This window comes from Lynx canadensis, chromosome B4, assembly GCF_007474595.2.
Source record: "Lynx canadensis isolate LIC74 chromosome B4, mLynCan4.pri.v2, whole genome shotgun sequence".
Lineage (NCBI taxonomy): Eukaryota > Metazoa > Chordata > Mammalia > Carnivora > Felidae > Lynx > Lynx canadensis.
In genome coordinates, this window is record NC_044309.1 from 20,413,950 (window position 1) to 20,437,191 (window position 23,242).

The 23,242-nt window shown below is 34.1% G+C and overlaps 1 protein-coding gene across 2 annotated transcripts in view; it reads right to left on the reverse strand.

Annotated features, from left to right (window-relative positions):
• The window catches only part of DNAJC1 (DnaJ heat shock protein family (Hsp40) member C1), a 219,476-nt gene that overhangs the window by 127,899 nt on the left and 68,335 nt on the right, over nucleotides 1-23,242 (reverse strand). For both annotated transcript variants that reach the window (XM_030321175.1, XM_030321176.1), the window contains exons 2-6: nucleotides 17,406-17,507; nucleotides 16,870-16,916; nucleotides 10,331-10,496; nucleotides 9,343-9,440; nucleotides 8,277-8,370 (exon numbers count right to left, since the gene is read on the reverse strand). In XM_030321175.1, coding sequence (XP_030177035.1) covers nucleotides 8,277-8,370; nucleotides 9,343-9,440; nucleotides 10,331-10,496; nucleotides 16,870-16,916; nucleotides 17,406-17,507 — 507 coding nt within the window. The remainder of the gene's footprint in view (nucleotides 1-8,276; nucleotides 8,371-9,342; nucleotides 9,441-10,330; nucleotides 10,497-16,869; nucleotides 16,917-17,405; nucleotides 17,508-23,242) is intronic.

Genomic DNA, 23,242 nt, shown 5'->3' on the forward strand with positions numbered 1-23,242 from the left:
ATTTACTTTTGTGTATGGTTTAAAAAGTGGTCCAGTCGCATTAAAAGCGGTCCAGTTTCATTCTTTTGCATGTTGCTTTCCAGTTTTCCCAACACCATTTTTTAAAGAGACTGTTTTTATTCCCTTTGGACATTCTTTTCTGCTTTGTCAAAGATTATTTGACCATGTAGTTTTAGGTCCATTTCTAGGTTTTCTATTCTGTTCTGTTTATCTCTGTGTCTTTATTTGTGCCAGAAACAAAAAAAAATTTTTTTTTTAATTTTTTTTTTTTTCAACGTTTATTCATTTTTGGGACAGAGAGAGACAGAGCATGAACGAGGGAGGGGCAGAGAGAGAGGGAGACACAGAATCAGAAACAGGCTCCAGGCTCCGAGCCATCAGCCCAGAGCCTGACGCGGGGCTCGAACTCACTGACCACGAGATCGTGACCTGGCTGAAGTCGGACGCTTAACCGACTGCGCCACCCAGGCGCCCCCCAAAATTTTTTTTTTTAATAAAAAAAAATGAGTAGTTGTTTTGAAACATTGCCCCCTCCCATTCTTCCTGAGTGGCTAATTCACATCAATATAATTGTCAAGTAGAGAAAATAAACATAAAGTCTCATTTTGAGTCCAAACAAAATAAGCTCAGTTTACCTATACACAAAAAATTTGAATTTCTAAGTAAACTTCTTATCCATCTTTGTGGACATTGCCCGAAACATAACAGAAGCTTAATAAATACTCAATGAATGAATGAAGGCTTACTTTAATCAATCAGGGCTCTGGACTGCCTAGGTTTAGCTCTGTTAAGACTTTATTAAAACTACGTGATTCACAGGGTTCCAAACAAGAGTTCCTATCGGCAATGAGCTTATAGCATAATCATCAATGAACGGAACATGAGCAAAAGTTTTTAGTTTAGAAGCCACTCTCCCGGTACTTAACAACATTTTTTGAAGGGCTCAAAGCTTATCTACATATATATCAAGCAGGGACCTGATCTTACATTGCAGAAGTACAGCCAACTTAAAGAATTTACATGTTATGAGTTTTCTTTGTATGTAATTGTAGAGCATGGTCCTTGCACAATAAGACCTTAGTTATATTAACTTATGCTTATTTATTGAACCACTATTATATGTGCTGCACCTTGTTGGGATATATGGAGATTACAGGAAAAGACAAGCACTTGTCTTTAAGGCAGATGTTAAAATAACTGAATGACCCCAAATTTGGAAAATAACCTATGAAAATAGGGATTTTTGCCTTAAAAAAATTTTTTTTTTATTTCTAGGGCCTAGAAGAGTAGCTGGTATATAGTAAGCACTCAATAAATACTTGTTGAATGAATTGCTTGAAAACAGAATGAAGCTCACCCAACATTCTATTTCCCTACATTTCCCTACATTTCCTTATCCTCTTGAGATTAGGTGGGGTCATGGGACTAGTTCTGGATGGGCTGTGGGTGGAAATATCATGTGTCACCTTCAAACGAAGGCACCAAAAAGCCTGTGCAATACTCTTGCCATAGTGAGGAAGGAGGCCACATGTTCCAGATCATACAGCTGGAAGATGGTAAAGACGTCCTTGTTCTGAGTCCCTGAATGACTAGTTAGAGCAGAATGCCCTCTTTCCTACCAAGAAGTGATAGACGAATGGTATAAGCTAGAAATATGTTAAGCCACTGGAATTTCAGGATGATCTGTACCTTGCCATAGTATATCAATCTATCCTTATTATAATATAAATAATAAGTGCTATGAAGTTAGAAGTTAGCACAGAGAATATACGATGGGAAGTTTTCAACTGGCCTAATCAGGAAGGACTTCCTAATGATAATGACCATTCAGATAAGCCTTGGAGATACTACCTCCAAGATTAGTGAGTTATGAGATGGAGAATATCCATACCACAAGCTTTTAACATTACTGACATATTGCACTTAAGTGATAAAATAACATGCTGAGCTGGTACTATTTGCCATGTTTTGGTTTTCTTTTACTTCTCCATCCCAGCTCTGTGCTGATGGCATAGAGACTACTTGGGATTCTCTCTCTGCCCCTCCCCTAATCTCTCTCTCTCTCCAAATAAATAAACATTTCCTCTTAAAAAAAAATAACCTTCAAAATATTAAATGACTGAAGGAAACGTAGGAAAGAAGGGAGTTGATCTAGAGTGGTACAAGCAGCGAAATGCTACCCATCACTTGTCCTAATGGGAATAAGGAACATGAAAGAGCTCTGAGGACAGGTAGCTACAAAAGAGATGAAGGATGTGCTACTTCTTTGATGGTCTGACAGCACAAGTCTCTTGTCTGAAGCTTACATATAAGCTTCAACATAGGGAAATAGCGTAAGTACATTTCTGAAAATCTGCCGACAAAGTATTTATGCCAAGATTTGTTCTCCCATTGGCTTATACTATAATCTCAGAGTTACACAAAATGTGTAACAAAATTACAATGAAGAGCATAGGAAAAATATAAATTGTAGGCCTTGAAAAGATTTTTTTCATTTTTTTAAAAGTTTATTTTGAGAGAGAGAAAGAGAGACAGCAAACCTAAGGGGGGCGGCGGGGGGGGGGGGGGAAGAGCAGAGAGAGAAGGAGAGAGAATCCCAAGCAGGCTCCGTGCTTTAAGCACAGAGCCCGACGCAGACTTTGATCTCACAAACCGTGAGATCATGACCTGAGCCGAAATCAAGAGTCAAGGCCTAACTGAGCCACCAAGGCGCCCCCTATATTGTAGACTTTAAATAAGAGTCCAAAGTTTTGTACAAACACTGAATTCACAAATATTAATAAAATAAAAATAAAACAAAAACTGAGAAGCTATGCCTTCCTCTCCCTCAGTCAGTGGTATTCAAGATGTAAGGCCTAACAGCTACTTTTTCCATTTGGGCTAAGAAACAGAAGAGACTATATAGAAGTCATCTATTCAGCCCCAACTCAATGCAAGAATCCTATAACTTTAGAATAATTATAATCAGCCTAAATACTCTGATAGGGACTTGTAAGAGCAGATAGCTTATTCATTCGCTGTAGAGTAGCTATCCTTCTAGTTATTCCACTATTGGGAAAAGTTATCTTCCTCAGCTTTTATATTTCTCATATTTTAATATTTATTTTCATCTGCTTTAAGTTTCATTTCTACCATTCACTAGTTATGTCACTTTGAGCAAACTGCCTCACCAAGCTAAGTCTTAACTACTTTTTATCTATAAAATATGGAATCTATGAGACTATATATCTCTAACATTGTACCTAACATTTTGTGTTTTTTTAAATCTTTTCTACATCTAGCAATAACCTACAAAACTCTACTTTATATTCTATCTTCGGACCTCCAAGTACTTCCACGTTATGTTCGTTCCCCTTTCAGAGGACAGAAGGAATGGAATCTTTGTCTTCTGTTGTGAGGTCTTTCCAATCTTCCTTTCTCTCTCTGTCCTTCTGTAGCAGTAGAGTTTCAGCCTTACAAAAATTCAGACGCTCTTTTCCATCCCTTTTCATTTGTTTGCATACTCCCTACATAAAGTATGTTTGTAAAGTTTTTTTTTTAAAGTTCTTAGAGTACTAAAAGTAAGCTTTTCCATCCCTTGGAGAATCTGTGTTTAACTCTGAGTAGAACAGGCAACTCAGCTTGCTACAATTGCCTCAAAGCCTTTTAGGAGCTTTTTTCTGCTGCTAATTAGCTGTGAATGTTTTGTTTATTTGGTTTCTGACAGAGTCCCAGCAAGCAGAAGCAAAGGGGCTAGAAAGGAAGGGCCCTGACTGTACAGAGGTGACCTCCAGGCTTGTCCACAGTTGTAGTTTCCATGGGAGAAGCTTCTTGGGAGGGAGGATGCCTCCATTTACAGATAGTTCCGTAAACTAGAATATTCCCTTTACTTTCTTAGGTAACTTTTTATTTTTTGAGGTAAAAGCCACAGCATTATAGAGAAGATTCCTCTATTTTTTCAGACACTGCTCCTGGGCAATCTATGAATCCTGATGGGGGTAGGGCTATGCGTGCTGGAAATTTCCTACAATAATTCTTAGTTTAACTGTGTTCACATAAGATCAGCTTGGTAGTGAGAAAAGATGGGGCTGGGACTTAACAATGGGAAAAATTTACAACTGTGGGCAGTGCACACATAAAGGAGTTTTATGTTTTATAAATTATGTAACTGAGAAATGTAATATAGCAGGTAGAGAGAAATTTGGTGAATTCCCTCAGAATCAAACAAACTATCAAGCAAATAAATTCTCAGTGCCTAAGACCGTTTTCATCTTAGAAAGTATAGAGAACAACAACAACAAAAAGGCAGTGTAGAGAACTATGAATAAACCATAATTTAGACTGGTAATTACTTAGAATATTTGGCACTTACTGATTTTATATATGAGAAATCAAATGGTACTACCAACCTAAATTTTTATGGGCCCAAATATATAAGAATCCAACAAAGACAGGCAATAACAAAAATTAACTAAGTTATAAGGGTTAAACTGGAAATATGCACATAGTATATTTTGTCAATTGTTTGCTACTTTCATGGTTATGAATATGTTTCAGAATATATACGATAAATCAAAAAATATCCAAAAAGGGCATTTTGGAGGCTAGAAAAATTTCTGGGTATTATAGGCTGAAATTAGCTAACACAGATGACTGGCTTAGTCATATTCCAAGAGAATGTGTATTCCCTTCAAAACTACCATGAGAAGAGAAACAGGCTGGTAAGACGCAAGTGTCACTAGGGCTAAACTTTCAATGTTAAAATTAAATTCTAAGCTCCAAGCATACGGTGCCTCTCTCGATACGGTCCCAGCTCTCTGTTATATTCGAATTCATATTCCATGTCTTCTGTTGATCATTCTACTTGCTTTCTGTACTAAGACACATTTTCTCAAGTTTCCCCAACTTCTCTGCATATAGTCATGCATGTTACTCTGCTCTAATGTTCTCTCCTCACTCTATGCACACATTAACCTTCCTTCTCGTCAATTTACAAACACTCCACATTTTTTACTTTGGTTTCTCATTTGACTTTTTACTTTTCTGCATATGTGGGTGCGTGAATGATATGAGGCATACATTTTGCTAAACACAGTTATGCCCATACGCCTTTCCTTGGATATTTTCCAATCTGGGAAGTGTCTGACATTAATTTAACATTATCAAATATTTTATATGTGTCAAGTATAATAGGTTTTAGTTCTTTTGTCTCATTCTTCTAATATACCAATTATTGTAATTTTCCCATTATCTAGAACTGTCATTTTCCAACTCCTACCGGATAACCATTTATGTGTAAGAAGTACAATAAAGGAATAGGTATTCACAGGAAGAAGTTGGAGACGAAGAGCTGTTGATATGACAAGGACAAAATCTGAGTACAGACCTGACTAGTGTAAAGGCCACTTGCTGGAAGTCTCTGAATCTCCCACTTTTAGTTTGGACCCTTCTTCATATCCAAATAGCTACATACTTACGCAGAATACTTGCAGATCAGTTTTAATGAATTTCATAAAATTCAAGGGATTCACACACAGAAGTAAAATTCTCTTAATGGACATCTGCTTAACTAACTTACCGCATGCCTACAGGAGCTAGATGTGTTAGCTCTTAAATCTGTCAGTGATAATTGTTATGTAATATATGATTCAATTAATACTATATTAAAAAAGGAAAAGTGAATAGAAAAAGAGTTCTTTCTATGAAAACCAAGTAGATGCTTTGGAAAGCTCAATGAAAGAGTTGCTAAAAATGCTGTTAACTAGATACAAGTTAGTCAATTATGACAAGACCAGGGAAATCATAAAACTCTGTAAGGATTATACAATTACATTGTTTGGCAAGAGTCTCGTTTAAACTCTTCTTTAAGAAATCAACTGGAAGGTTGTCCTTAGAGAAACCAAAATTATAGAGACAGTATATGCAAGAAAAAATAAAACGATGGCCCTGTATCACAAGAGTGGTCAACAAATAAATAAATCTAAAGTACGTGCTTAAAATGTTTGAGGTCATATGCATCATTTTGTATACTTAGAGCTCTAGTACGGCTCTTTTTTGACCACTGTACCAATTACCAGTTCACAATGCTTCAGGTAAGGAGGGCTTCTTCTAAATTTCACAAATATCTTATTGAAGACCTCATAGAAGTATCACATCAGAACTTCAGTGTTGTGAAGAAGGCGTATGTACTCACATTACACAATTTTATGGATGATAGATTAATACAGAGTTACAGTAGACTGAAGAAAAAAAAAAAAAAAGCAGACACAAATCTAATCCTAACAGCAACTATTCAGTATTGCTTTGCTAATGCTTTCTATGTTGACCAATCTGTAATACTTTCACTTTTACAGCTTATCAGTCTACTATATACATTATTTTGTTAGTGAACATGAAAAAACAAATCTTATATCCTCAAACAGAATAAAATACAAGTATTTGTTAAAAAAAAAAAGGAACATTGTCTTATTTTTCTTCTTGGAATGAAATATCAGAAAGAAATAATTAGAACAAAATTTAAAAGTCAGATTTACAAAGGTTTTAAAACCTAATGCTTAGTGTCTCAAAACTGAAAGCAACAGGTACAACCAAGTAAGTAAAACTTTAAACTCGTACTGATCCAACAGTTTAAGAACGCAGAGTTTCTAAAGAGACTATTTTTTGTAAAATTTCTAATTTTTGTAACTTTTAAAAAATGTATGGCAAGGCAACCTAATCTGTTAGGTTCCAGACTCTTGCAGGCAGATACTTTAACATAACACCTTATAATCTAAGCCATCTTAATATATCGGTTCTAGTTTGCAAACTGCTCTGCATACTAACCTGGATTATGGTAATTTTACCAAATAAACATTGTTCTCAAATGACTTGGCCTTACAATTACAAAGAAGTGTTTCAGACTGACATTTATGTGCTACTCAATCTTACTCTGCCTGATGACTATAAAATGCATCTACACTCTGGCTGCCTATGCAGATTCTAAAGCAAAACAAAACAAAACAAACAAAACAAACAAATGTCACCTCTTAAAAAACATAAGAAATACATGTCCTAAATATTTTTTTGGTTACATCTTTCTCACATAGATACTGGTATGACAAATATTAACTTTTACCTCTCGCTCTTTATTAAGACTTACATACACAGCATACAAGGATGTGGGTTTTTTATCGCAAATAAACAAGATAATATGCTAAATAATTTATAAACAAAAGCTTTTAAATACCCAAATACTCCAATTTTCTCTATTAACTATAAACAAAATATATGATTCTGCAAGCAATAACTATTAGATGAACTATTTTGAGGAAGAATTGGTAAATAATTTTGAACGACCACAAAGAAACACGCTAGTGATTTTTATTTCATTTTCCCTTCTAACATAACATTTTTGTTTTAGAGGAAAAAAGGATAAAATGCAGAAGTGGAGTCATTCATTTCCTTAAATAATTAGGAAAACAGCTCTGCTATGTGAAAAGAAGCGGTAGAACTGGGTGGGAATCATCTGGCTCTCTTGTTTTTTCTAAACATTTATTTTCTGAAATGAAACATTTCTACCCAAAATTACAACTTAAAAGAACGTCGAAATTTTTACACCCAAACTATTACATATATTTTTTAAATTTTATGTTTTTATGTGTTCGGAATTTTCTAACCAGAGGTAATAATTAAAATTAGCAAAGCAATAATTTAATAAAATATGCTTTGGTATGCTGAATTTTTTTAAGAAATGCGAGAAATTGCCATAGAAATTATATATACCCACATTGTATTGTTTGATCGAGACCTACTAGCAACAGAAACTGATTGCCAATGTAAGACAAAATATCTCACTCCTCTTAAAGTTGCAAATAAAATGCAAAGCAATATATATTTTTGCATAATTATGCAAATGTTCATGCGTTCCCCTCCCCCCCCCCCCACTGTGTACTTAAATGCTGTTAAAATAACAGGTGACAGGCTATTTGAGTCCTGTTCTTTTTTTTTCTGGATACACCTTAAATGATTACAGTGACTTAAATTTTTATTGCTCTTATACCTAACGATTGTATTTTTTTTTCTTTTTCTATGTCTTAGAATTCTAAGTTGTTCTAAAAGCAATGCAAGAGACAGTTATAGGGATAAACACCTAAATAAGTTTAGAACTATTCTAACTAGGTTTATACTTATATCAATTCAATCAGTATTATAAAACATCCATTGTCTATCAGTACTCGGATAGCAGACATGGGCATAAATTATTTCATGAATAATTAAAATGAAAGCATCTAATATTATATGAAAGAGGTACACTCTACCTGGATTAGATGAGGCAGTGCTTTTAGTGTAAGGCAAAACCAAATTCCCAGCTTGCATGGAAGCAAATCATGCCACTGTGGTTTCATCACTAATCTAAAAGGGAAAAAAAAACAAAAACAGAAACAAAGAAGTGAAATATAGAAAGTTGGGAAACAAATATTTCTATAAAGATCATGAATTCTATTATGAATTGGCTATTTCAACCAAAGTACGGAGAAATTTTTCAATGAAATATTTATGACAGTTATCACTACATTTGATGTATTCTATCACGAAATACATTAGTTACAACAAGTGCAATATGCATAGCAACTAAGAAAAGCTAGGCTAAGATTTTGGGGAAGGAGACTCCTAAACAAGTTATAAAGAAACAAAAGCTCTCTTTCTAACCTGGACTTTTCGTCAGTTCTGTAAAATGAATTCTTAAACCTTATGATTACTTGAGCTATAAAAGACTAAGCACCATCAGAGTGTTCCCAAGTGCTGACAAGCAGATATGAAGACTGTAGCATAAACAAACCAATACATAAAAATTAATGTCATTTGCAGTTCACTGAAGCATTACTCACTGATGTCATCAGAACAGAAGACAGGCAGAATAGTCTCTGATCTCCATCTCACATTGATCCAGTTCCTGCCCTGCTGTGTGAAGTATTTAAACCCTTTATTTCTTTTTATGAATCGATACTAGAAATGGTATCTTTTTGAGTGTACCGCATATCACTGCCTTTCTGCATATTGTCACTTTTGAGCTAAACATTAAAGTGACAGGTTCTTCTAGGAATACTTTATTTCTAAAGTTCAGTATAAAAATTTCAAATGACAAACATTCGGGGGTTTGATTACTTAAATATATGTTTACACTTTACAAGGGGAAAAAACCTGTAGAACTTTTGCCTAAGATTAGGATCTGTCTCATAAACTATGGCACATTACTAATCTTTTATAAACCTACTACAGATGTAAATGTTAGCAAATCTGAAATGACTATTCATATGAAGTTGGATCATATTAAAGACGCTTTAAAACAGTTTCAAATTACACAATATTTTTATATGCACCCACCTTTCATTTTTTTCGGAGGCACCAAGTTTTGACACATCCACACTCTTGCCGCCTGTCTTTTTTTTCTTTTCTCTCTTTTTTCTACTAAGCAGTTCATCCTTAATGTGGAAAGAATTATGGTTACAGGTTATCATTAACACATACTCTTCAAATGTTATCAAGAGTCTTCTGTGAAGGGTAAACATTACAGAAGAACATTTATGCAAATGTATGTAGGGTCCAACATGATTAAGTAAAATCATCAATCTTTAACAATAACTGTTGCCATGGCATCCAGTCCTTAAACACACATGAAGTTCAGCACTGTCAGTCATGTGCATCTCCATAGCAATCAAAGTTTTCTAAGAAGAGAAAGCATTCAACTTACTTTTTCTCATTCATCCAACTTTAATAATGTCACTTCAAAAAGAATGAGTAAACAGATGCTAATTTATGAATACTGATAAATATGTTTGATTATCTTTAGCACATAAAAAAAATCTGAGCAGAATAAACTATGTAATGGTATGTTAAAAGAAGAAAAGTGTAATTTTTTAACCAACTGATCTCTGAAATTATAAAATTATACTCATTTCAAGTCTTATATTTAGTTAAAACCTTTTAAAGTAAAATTCTTTACATAAAGGCTATGACACAAAAATTTCTAAAATCATTTTTACATAAAAAATATTTGTTTGGAAGGTGACAATTAAGAAAACATGGCTCTCCCTGGTAATTTTCAGCTAGATATTTGGACCTTCACAAAATTTTATGACAAATTCAAATGCCACATTTTTTTATTAAAAAAGAAAAAAAAACAACCCTTCTTTTATGCCATAGGTTCTTCTTGACTTAGGAGCACATCGAACACCAGCTATGGAGTACAAAACTATTAGGATAAGGAGTACATATAGAAAAATTGAAATTTTTATCTGTTGAAAAATAAAATGTCTGAAATTCCAGATAAAATTAAGGAGGCTAGATCATTTGATTTATTACCAATACTTACCAGTTGTTTTTCCAGGTAGATTGACCAAACCACAGCGTAATGACCCACTGTGAGAATAATGAACAAAAGTAATGCCAGCTCAGCATTGCTCATTTTTCTCACCCGCCTGTAGTAGAATACAGGCTGTCGCCAATCTGGAAGTCCATTGATCAGAATATCATCATACCTACGGTAGCAAATATAATAGTTTTTCATGGGGAGTTTAAAATAAAAACAAAAAAAATTTATTCATACCCATATTTACAAAGAGGCAAGAGAAGAAGAATTTCTCCAAAATATATAACATTTGTGTAGATTAGCAGCATTACAATGGCCTATAAATTCAAACCTCTGTGTGTGGTACAATCACAATCTTCAAAAAGATACACAGTCATACACTGTGGATACCAGACCTTGTATTTAACAGTGACGTGACTTCTGGAATGACATCTAAACTAAAGGAGCCATATAGTCTACCTCTCTATCAGTCTGCAGTAAAGACCCCACCATAGAAGCCAGCAACAAAGGGAACGATCTCAATGGAATAAAAATCAAGATAAGAGCTCTATTTGTTACCATGAATTATATATTAATTGAACCAAATTCAGGATACATCTTCTAGCCAGTGCTATTATTTCCAACCCTGCACTATGTAGTTCAAGGTTGAAAAATTCATATATAATATTTCATCAAAGCTCCTTCGTGATTAAAAGCCTGTAAGACAAGCATCTTTTAATTTTGTATTGCTCAAATTCCTTTAAAGAATAACAAGTTTCCATAGTAGAAAGAGATGGGAAACAACCAGGTTTATGTTAGATTTCTCAGTAAAACTGTTTATTTGTAAACATTTAAGTGGCAATTTCCCTTTTTGGCTTGCTGGAGGGACAGAACATAACGGATAAAAGCTCTCCTAGTAATGCATTTTAAATCAGCTTTCTTTAGAATAAAATTTTAACTAAATTTCAATTTACCTGTCAGACCATTATTAAGACAAATATTTTTAAGGTTAAAAATCAGGAGTAACATTTATGATTGTAAAACTCAAAATGGTCACACACAAACACTGTATGTTCAAAACACACAACCTGTTAATCTTAATTGAACACAACTCATTAAAAATTCTAATCACACTATTTCTGGAATTAAATCTTCACTGAAAGGCCTAATTTGGTGCAACACATTGACCAAAATATTTTAATTAAAAATATTCTGAGTTAGTCGCAGGCCTAATTACAGGAATAGAAATAGGGCCTATATTGTCAGGCAGGTCAGTAGAACTCAGTAGTAGGTTTTTCTCAAGTAAATTGACCGATCTAGGAATAATAGCGCAGCTGCTAAACTGCCAGTCTTGACATGTAAATCAATTTAAATGCAACAACTGCAGTAGCTACTTTGATAGTTATTAAATTGATACCTTGGAGATATGCTGGAAAAAAAATAAAGCAGAGGATTTATTATAGGCACCTTCTTTTTTCAGTAGGAAAATATTGGTTACAAATTCAAAATACTTTATTAGCAAGACTGGAAAATCTGACATTTAGATCAACTTAGATTAATAATAATGGCAGATCAGAAAACTAATGTTCAAAGCAAAAGACATTAGTACTAAACTCTTAAAAGGCAAACTGTGTAGTATACAAGAGTGTACAAATTAAAATATGGTTGTGTAGTGGCTAGACCAGACAAAATCTGATGTTAACTATTCTTTTTAAATATTTATAGCAATTCTTGAACACTAACATCAAGATATAATAACATGATTGAATCAAAAGCTATCATTCCTGTCCTCAGAAGTTTGTTTAAATCCATCTTTGTAAAAATTGACTCATTTTAAATTAGAAATGGATTGGCAAAAAGGTTTCAAGATTACAACGTTTGAATGAAGGCCAATGAATGTTAAATCCTGCATGTATTCTAAATCTACATTCTACTTCAGATTTGTTCAGGGAAAAGGAGGTGAATATAGAAACCACTGTTTTCAGCGAATCTCTCCCATGAAATAACTTCATGTAGAAAGTGGTTATTGATAAAGACCATCTAAGGAAGTGGCGACGATTCCCTAAGAGCATTACTAAGTATTGAATTTGTTTTAAATCTACACTGTATTGTAAGAAGATATAACTAAACTCGTAGCTATGAATCTCATATCACACATTTTATCACCATCATTGTTGAAGTGCTATGTATCTAGTAATAGCTAACTCTTTTCTCCCCTCACATACAAGTTGTACTTAGTATACAGCCAAATTCAAGACAGCAAAACCGCATGCACTGAACACATTAAACAGAACCAGATATTTACTAAGCTATGTCTGCCACTCTAAACAACAGTCTCCAAGGATTAAGCTTAGAATCAATGCTCTATTGATTTTACTATCAATGAACATTATGGCTCACACGACTGGCCATTTTAAGGGAAGATAGCTTCTATTATAGTTCACTTTTTAGAATATACGCTGTTAAAAGATAAATCACCACTTTCCTGAAACACCGAAAAATAGAGATATTTTGTACAATACGCAGGGACTATATTCATAGTCACTTAAGAAAAAATGTGTTGACAACACATAAAATTTAAGGCATCACTATGTTATGCTGTTGCTGTATTTAACACATAACACTGTTAAAATGTTCTATAATTCAGTTCATGCAAACCACTCTCAATAATTTGTTAAAACCAGATTAAGAATGCGCACATGTATGAATATGTTATAAGAAAAAACAAAAGTAAATCTGTGTGATGAAAATATCGCTAATGCAAAAACTGGTATGGAATTATTAAGGCCATTATCTTGGAAGTTAAAATACTGATTAATCAGTTCCACATTCAACATATGGCCTAAAATATGTTTACTTTGATTTTCTTAAAATGTACATGATAAATATAAAATAACGGTTACATAATCATTAGTGAGTTTCACTCTATAACCTCAATTTCTCAAATATTATTTAGCCTAATACAAACATCAGAAAGCAAATAAATCTAAAAAGGTTTAAATTACCAATGGAAAAAAATTTATATAAATATAAAATATTTGCATATTTTGAAATATAAAATAGCAACTATGAAACTAAAATAGAAAACATACCTATTTTGAAAACAAGTACTTAAATAATTCTAGCATTTGCCTAAACTGTAAATTTCCTATCATACAAAGTGTGAATTTTTAGTTTAAAACACTAATAACCACATGCACTTAGGTCCCATTTTGAACCTTTGAATAAAATTAATTAACAAAGATCATAAGCAAGAAACACATCTAAATTAATCAATCATACTCTCCTTTATAAAATGTATATATATGCCAAAACTTGTGGTACACAGCACTTCATGTATTGCATATAATAGGTATCTTATATCTCCTAATTAGGGAAGGTACTAAGATTCTTATTCTCAAGTTAATGTTTACTTTTCTTCAAACACACCTGCAATCAAATTTAGAATAATGATGTAATGGATTTGTAAATGTTTATCATATTAAGGCTGAGATAACTATACTTTTCACTGAATTTGAAATAAAACATGATTTATTTAGTAAGCTAAAAAAATACATTCAACTTTTACAAATATAGTTCTGTAAAACAGACCGAAAAAACTAAAACAAATTTAAAGTTGTACAACTGGGTTAGCAAAATACCGCTGGTTAAAAATTTAGAATATATTTTAAACAAAAGTAATATACTGATATTACAAAGCATAATCTAGTGTTTATATGTAATGATTGGTATCTACTCAGGACTTCATTTCCTCTAACACTCAGGATACTTGTATAGAAATTTATGTCAGAATATAGCTGAGCTGCTATTCCCCAAAATAACCAAGTTACCTCTGGAGTTTAGAAAAGGCTGCTATGCTAAGCTTCCTTCCACTAACCAGGCAGATTTGTTATTTTCATAATGTAGTCTATGGTTTGGGGAGGAAAAAAAAAGGCTTGAAAGTTTATTCAGAATCTCACTCCCAGGAATCTATTCAAGAGGAATAAAAAAAAAAAAATTGTTCACACAAAGATTTGTATGTGAATATTCAAAGTAGCATTGTTCATCACAGCTGAAAAGCGGGAACAACCTAAATGTCTATCAGTTGGTGAATGGATAGACAAAAGTGGTATATGGCATGGAATATTATTCAGCAACGAAAAAGAATGAACTACTGGTATATGCTACAATATGGATGTACCTCAAAAAGATTATGATAGAAGCCAGATGCAAAAGCGTACATATTACTTGATTTCATTAATACGAAAGGCCCAGAAATGTCAAATTTACAAACACTGAAAGGAGATCAGTGATCACTTGGATCTGGGATCAGAGTGGTGACTGCCTGCAAACGGGCTTGAGGGAATGTTTTGAGGTGATGGAAATGTTCTAAAACTGGATTGTGGTGATTTGCACAACTGTGTAAATTTACTAAATAAAAATCATTTTCTTGTACACTTAAAATCTGTGACTTCTATGGTATGCAAATTATACCCAAGTAAGGCTGTTTAAAAATAAAATCTGTCTTTTACTTAAAAAGAAAAAAAGAAAAAGGTTATCCAGTTTATTTTATCTACTTCCATTGCTATTCTCTTTCCTACCAAAATTTAAAGCACGCACTTGATTTAAGCGAAAGCACAATTACCTGTAAGGGGAATAAATAGGGAAACACATATGACAACTTTCCAAATTGCAAATTCCTGGGAGGTTACACATTTAAAAGTACTTACTTAATGAATATTTATAATAAATAATTGTGATACCAAAGAGTATTTTTTAATACCAGTATAAGGCAATCTTCTTTTGGAAGATAAAAATGACTACTGGGGTTTTTTTCCTAAAGGAATTAGAAACATCAGGTAATTGTCTGTAGAAGTGCATTTCGCATATACGTTTAAATACACATAGGTCACCTGGCCTCAGGCACAAGCTTTAGAGAAGTGATTCTCAGCTTGATTAGTTAAGACTTTTGCCTCAAGGAAAACCAGTTACCAAAGAGTTACTTGTGCCTCAGGGGGTATAAATACTACAGCTGTTTGTGTAACTGTCAGATCCATTTTTTCAACTAACATTGAAAAAAAATTGCAAAGAGAAGGAATCCTAAAAAGAAAGAGGAGTATACATTAACGAGGAAACATTTTATACATAAGAAGTGATTTGTTCTGTAAAGATATAAATGATTTTTCACCAACAGAAATTGTTACAAAGTTTACTGACCTTTAAGATAACAACAAACAAAAAGACAAAATCTAATGCCAAAGATGTAGGGAGACTAAATAAAGCTATCTTTACAGACACATTCTTGATGTGTGAAATAAAACTAGGGGCTCAGTGAGAGAAACCAACTAGAAAATATGCACAGAATGACCAACACTTCTTTCAACACACTTCTAGGACTCTTTCAACACTATGGATTATCTCAAACCAGAGGAATGTCTGCTATGGTATCTGGACCAATGCCAGCCCTTGTTATAAAGCAAAGAACACTTACAGAGAATATCTTGAGTTCTTGCTTTGCAATCTGACAAACTGAGGTATTCAAATTAAAGAGTTAAGATGAGAACCAAGAGTAGTAGCTAACGTTTTAGGACACAGAATAATTCCAGATAATACACTTGAAGAATTTTTTTTTGAAGAAATGGCTAGTCTAGACTAGCCTAGAATAGAACATATCAGTCTGTTTCATATACTGTAAGTATTTTGTGGAATTTTTGCTTCCGGTATGTGAACGTGTATGTGTGTTCTGAGGCATGATGCCAAATATACTTTTTTTTTTTTTTTTGCCAAATATACTTCTTACTGTGGGTCTGACTTAAGAAACTCTGAAGCCCAATGCAATAGTGTCTATACATTCCACACATTCTGAAGGAGCAGAGGAAAGGGGCCTCTCTGCAATCTCCTCCTGTCACTGGCACTATAAACCACTGCATAAATATATTACTACTTCCTCTTCCGAACAGGGCACAGAGAAGTCTCGAAGTGAGGGCGCTGCCTCCACTACGAAGCTTAACCCTAAATGCAGAATCACCGGAGCAGAGTAAGAGAAGGGAAAAAGGCAAAAGAAATAGGAAAAAGAAGCAAACATTTTTCTTCCACACCTATTTTCTACAGACTTATACATGTCTGTTCTCTCACAAATACCGGGGTTTATTTTGAGAGTGAGGAAATATCAAGAATTTGTGATAATGCGAATATCACTGACAACCTAATTCCAAAACATTCAAGGAATAAGAAAAATATAAAGACCACCAAGCATAGATAGGAGTTATTACTGATATATCAAAAATGACTGGGCATTTGTTTGAAGTCAAGTGGTATTTGTATTTCCCAAAGCATAGACACTCACATTAAAAATCATATCTAACGGAGCCATGACTTGCTAATGTTACGACTCATGATCCTGAAGTCCATGAGTACGGAATCAACCTAGTGAATATTCTGAATGTAAATAAACTCTGCTCTAAACATAGGAAGAAACAAAAATAAAACACTAACTTATAATGTTTAGTGAGACAATTCTTTCCTTTATAAACTGAGACATCAAACCACAACATCTTAATTCAAAAGCAGAAATGAACACTCACCTCTGCCTTCGTTCATCATCCTTCAAAACTTCATAAATGGCCACCAACTAAAATAAAAGCATCACTTTAAAACAAAAATACTCTCAACTATAAGAAATCACTTAGGAAGGTGAACACATTATAATGCACAAGGAGAAAACCCTGGGTGCTCATATATACAATGAACAGACACAATTTTAATTATATGTAACATTTTATGTTTTTAGTAGGATCTTCGGAGGTTAAAACATGCTTGATACCAAAATAAATCTTTGTGAAAGATCCAAAAGTAATTATTAAAATGTGCTTTTTAAAAACAAAAGCTATAATTTAGACAAGAAAATTATGACAATTATGATCCTCCAATTATTTAGAGTTCTAATATAAAAAAATATTGGTGATATTTTGTAAAAAAATGAATAAACATGGTGTTATATTCCTAAACTACAACCTCATTTTCAAATAGAAATGTTCTACATTTATAAGTTACTATTTCTACTAGAGAACATTTATTTATAAATCTGTTACAAAATATATTAATAGCACACTTCACTTACTTGTCTAAACTGAGTTTCTGCATTTTCATCTTTATTCTTGTCTGGATGCAAAGTCAGTGAAAGCTTACGATATGCTTTTCTAATGTCTGCAGATGAAGCATCCTGGAAGTGGTAGGGGGGGGGAAAAACACAAAGCAAACGTTGTCAGAAAAAGAAATTCCCAGAACCTTGTTAAGATCTGAGAAGACAGCCAACCAAGTGCAGGACCCCAGGCAATGTAATTTGAGCAATCAGTCTAACAACCAGGCTATGCAACTGGCCTGACCCACATGACTGAACAATTATTCAATCTAATTTGGCTCTCCTCTTAACTTTTCATTACCATACAGTCATTTAAAGAAGACAGTATTTGGCAAAACTTTTCAAACACTTGCCTTCCTAAAATTAACCAATAAATCTTTTTCAGTAATTAAGAGATCAAAAAGAAACAAATTAAAAATTAATACATCCATGTGCCTTCAAAGAAGGTCTTTATTTATTTGAGAATCTTAAAGCCAATTTCTGAATCCCAGGCTTACCATATGTGGTTTCTTCATTGTTATTTATATTGAATTTACCATCGAGCCACAACCTATGGAATCTCAATTTCACATGTCAAAAGTATGCCTATTTGAAAGCAGTTACATTTGCATTTATCCAAAATAACTATAATTAGATGTAGTTGTGTATATTATACTTCACATTTTTTTAGTGTTTCCTGGGTGTTTTCAGTGGGGTCCAGTTTCCAGTCTAGTTTGCAAAAATAAATTTGCCCACTATTTATATACAATTTAGACATATTTAAAAGGTCACAATAGTTCAGTAAGGGTATGCATAAAATTACATTTTATGTAATCCTGTGTGTACAGATAAACTCGGAAAACATGATTTCACATAGCCAGCATAAAATATATGACAATAACAATGAACACAATGTCAAATTGGGTTTAAAACTCGATCTCCACCTAGGTCAAAATGATTCTATTAACTAGCATATTCATAGTAGTACAAAATGATAATAGAGTTGTTTATTAAATTTATTTTGTTTTATAGTTGAAAATTTGTCCAATTCTTAAAACTACTGTCCAAAAAAAGGCCAAATGACTCAAAATCCAAAACAAAACACACAAAAAAATCTGTGTACCTGGGACTAAATAGCTGTTAAAGAAACAGAGCTGGAGAGAGGCAAAGTGAGAATTTGTAAAGCTTTTCTTTATGAACCACTATTTTCACTATCAATTTTCTGGGGCTTACAGCTCCTGGGTGTCACTCTAGTTAACAATTTTAGCTTAGGTGTGAATATTCTTGTGACTTATAGAGGACTGCGAAGATATAAAGTTAGCAGAGTAAGTTTTGCTAGTCATACAGTTAAAATTTCATTCTAGTTTGCTAGACAGAATGATGTGTTCCTTATACGTAATAGGTAACATGCAATAGAAGAGGATGATTATTTACTGAAAATCTGTGATGGAGATTTTGTTGAGCAAAGAGGACAAATGTCTTTCAGTAACTGTTCTCTAGTTGGGACTTTAATTTTGGATTTTATTAAATTGGGACTATATCATAGAACAATTCCAAAAGTAGACTTCTTACAAAATAAAACATGTATTTTCTTGTGTTACAAAATTAGTTCATGCTCATTATGAAACACCTCTGCCATATTTAAAAATAAAAATAACTAATAGTCACCTAAGGCATTTTCCTCCTTCTAGTCTTACCATGCTGATTCTAATTCTCCATTTTCCTGCCACAATATGTGCCCTAAATATAAATGTAGCCAGATGGCTCTCCTATTTCAAACCCTTCAGTAACTCCCAAGTGCCTTCATCATCTGTCTTCTCCAATCTTTTTAGCTTTATCTCCCGCTATCATGGCCCATCCTCCTAGTCCCCCAGATCATTACACATTAGGATGCCGTTCCCTAACCTCATGTTTTTGTTTTGCACCCAGCTGTAGATATAGACAGTTCTCTCCTGGCTAAGGAATGAGTATCTCAGGCTACCCACAAATATTGTCTGACTTTTCCCTCTTGAGAATCTGTCCAGTATGGTTATTTCACCAATTAGCTCCACCCTGCGTGCACAGAACTGAAAAATTTGAGGATTTCCCTGTCTAAAAGACATGCTCTAGATAAGCTTCACCTCAAACTAGCTTATGGATGTATTTAATTTCAGTAAATTACTTAATGAATCTTAACTTATTTCATCCTCAAAACAAAGCTACAGGGTAAGTATAGTTGTTGTTAGGCTAATTTTACTGATGAGGTGAGAGAGGTTAAGTAACTTGCTCAAATTGATACTGCTGGTAAATAGATGAAAACAGAATTCAAACCTAAAAAATGCCGCATCAGAATCAGAGATCTCTATATTAGCTCTTTAGATTCAGTTAGTAGATTTGGGTTGAGTCACTTTGTAAGAGGCTACAGCTTTGGGAAGGCAGTGAGAACAACTGTTAGATTCATACTGATCTGATAAACCATGTGGAAAACATCCCCATAACTACAATGTGAATGTTCAACTGCAATTTTATTTATTTAAAAAAAATTTTTTTTATGTTTATTTTATTTCTGAAAGAGGGCGGGGGTGGGGTGGGGGGACAGACAGACACATGCAGCACAAGTAGGGGAGGGGTAGACAGAGAGGGAGACAAAGTATCCAAAGCAGGCTCCAAGCTCTGAGCTGTCAGCACAGAGCCCAATGTGGGCCTTGAATCCACAGAATGAGAGATCATGACCTGAGCTAATGTCCAACGCTCAACCCAACTGAGCCACCCAGGTGGTCCTCAATGCAATTTTACAGGTAAAGACCCCTAATATGTGTTAACTTTTCTAACATTTTACATAATATTTCTACTAGAGACCTGAATGTTAGAACATTCACATTATACTCAGTAGATTAGCCTTTTATCTCTCTGGCTTGCAGAGAAAAGTTTTTGATAGGGCTGTGGGTGAACCTGGCTATCTTTAACACTGTTGACATCAGTAGATCTACAGAGGTCAATTAGCAGAATTCTTTTCCTTCTAAATTATGATATGGTTCCTTGGCAACTTGAACATGAATTATCTTAATGTTTGGATGACCTCTGTAAAGAAGGTACATATGAACATTCTTAAATAAAACTATGAAAGTGATATGTTTGTCAAAATTGAAACAATGCTATGGGACATCAGCAAAAATGACAGAGTAGGGAACTGCAACGGCCTGTCCCTGCACAGAAACAGCAAATAATTCTGGCAAAAACGGTCAGAATCGACCCAATCTCAACTATGCAACTACTAACAAGAAAAGGCAGCTGATTCTCAGCGTCTTGAAGACACCAATCTGAGTTCTTGGTGTGGGCTCCCAAGTGCTGAAGGAAGCAAGGTGGTCTTAAAGAACCATGGTTGTTTGTTTTGGTCTGCTGTTGGTTCCCTGATGGATTGTGTAAAGGACTTACCTTTATTTTACCAAACTCAGAACTCTTCCAAGGCAAAGAGGCAATTAATTACCTAAGATACTTGTTAAAAACATAATGGCAAATTTATTAGCCAGTGCCAAAGGGGGCAAGGAATAGCAGTTGGGCCATACAAAGACACATCAAAAAGCTTTGGAGGAAAGACTGATGAGATGCTTTGGAGAATATGGGCTTTGAAAAGCTCCCACATACTCCTTGGAAACCAGAAGACCATGTGCATGCCCAAGGTGGAGTACATACTCAGACCTGCAAAGGCTCTAAATTCTCACTTCTGACTGACCTTTAGCCTGGACACAAGCAGAAAGTGAAGGCTGAGAGAGTTGTAAACCTAGCTGAATGCTGAAGGCATGCCCCAACATACACACAGAATCTACCCTAGCAAGTCCTAAGTCCCCCCCCCCCACCCCCACCCCCACATATTTGGACTTTGGGCCTTTAGGAAATCTGCTGGATCATTAGCTGACCACTAAGCAAATCAAACAGAGATGTCAGTGGCTACACATAACATATACATGTCACAAAATTAGTTAAAAAAAGTCACTAGGCAAACAACAACCACAAGCAGCAAAAAACAGAAAAACAAACAAAAACCCTAGTGGGGTGAGAGAATCTGATTAAATGTCTAGTATTCATTAAAAATCATAAAGCATGCAAAGAAAACAAAAAAGTATGGTGATAAAAGAAATTAATACAAATTATCCTTGAGGAAGCCCAGACATTGAACTTACTAGACAAAGACTTTAAGTCAACTATTTTAAAAAAAAATTTTTTTAATGTTTATTTATTTTTGAGAGAGAGAGACAGAGTGTGAGCAGGCGAGAGGTAGAAAGAGAGGGAGACACAGAATCAAAGCAGGCTCCAGGCTGTGAGCTCTCAGCACAGACAGCTGTTCAAGCCCAACGCAGGGCTTGAACTCATGAACTGTGAGATCATGACCTGAGCTGAAGTCAACACTTAACTGACTGAGCCACCCAGGCACCCCTAAGTCAATTATTTTAAATATCCTCAAGCACATACAAAGAAGTAAAGTAATGTCTCACCACATTGAGAATTTCAACAAAGAGACAGAAATTTTAAAAAGGAGCCAAATAGAAATTGCGGACTTGAAAATATAATAACTGAAAATAAAAATTCACTAGAGGGGCTCAAAAACAGAGCTGAGCAGAAAGAATCTATGAACTTGAAGACAGGTCAAATTGAGATTACCCAATATGAGGAGCAGAAAGAAGAATGAAGAAAAATGAACACATAAAGAGTTCCAATAGGAAGTCAATAGGAAGAGTCCAACAGGAGAAGGCCAATAGGAAGAAGAGAGTCCAATAGGAAAGAAGTCCAATAAGAAGTCCATAGGAAGAAGAGAGAAAGGTATGGAAAAAAAAATACATTTGAAGAAAAAAAATGCCTGAAAACAGCCAAATTTGATGAAAGACATAAACATATGCATCCAAGAAACAACAACAATCCTAAGTAGTATAACTCAGACAGCCCACACTTAGAAACATAAAAATCAAATGTTAAAAGACAAAGTCCAAGGGAGAGAATCCTCACCTTATTAACAGCTAATTTCTCATAAGAAACCATGGAGGCCAGAAAGTAGTAGAATGACATATTAAAGTGCTAGAAAAATTTTTATCAAGAATTCTAGTCCAGCAAACCTATCCCTCAAAAATGAAGAGAAATGAATATTCCAATTACATAAAAACTGAGAATTTATTACTAATAGATTTGCTAAGGAAGGAAATACCACAGGGAGTTCTTCAGGCTGAAAGGAAAAAAAAAAAATACTAGACAGTAACTCAAATCTATATGAAGAGATAAACACTGGAAAGATAACATATAGATAAATATAGAAGTCAACATCTGTGTATTTTTGGTTAGTATTTCAATTTTTTTCTATACAACTTAAAGGACAACAACTAAAGCAATAATTATAAATCTATATAAAAGAAGACAATGATATAAATCTATGTCTATAGGCATACATGTATATAGATGTAATCAGGGACAATAACTACATAAGGAAATAGGAATAGGCTTTGTAGGAGCCAAAGTTTTTATATGATTTAAATAGGTATTAATTCAAACTACATTGCTATAAATAAATGTTAACTGTAATCCCCACGACAAACAAAGATATCAACAGTAAAATAAAAACTGGGTCAAATGGTACACTAGAAAAAAATCTAACATAAAAAAGGCAGAAAAGGAGGAACTTAGGAAAAGAGAAGATAAAAAGCATATAGAAAACAAACAGCAACGTGGTAAAAGTAAGTCCTTCCTTATCAGTAATTACTTTAAATGTAAATGGATTAAGCTCTCCAATTAAAAGCAGAAACTGGGGCGCCTGTGTGGCTCGGTCGGTTAGGCATCTGACTTCGGCTCAGGTCATGATCTCACGGTCCGTG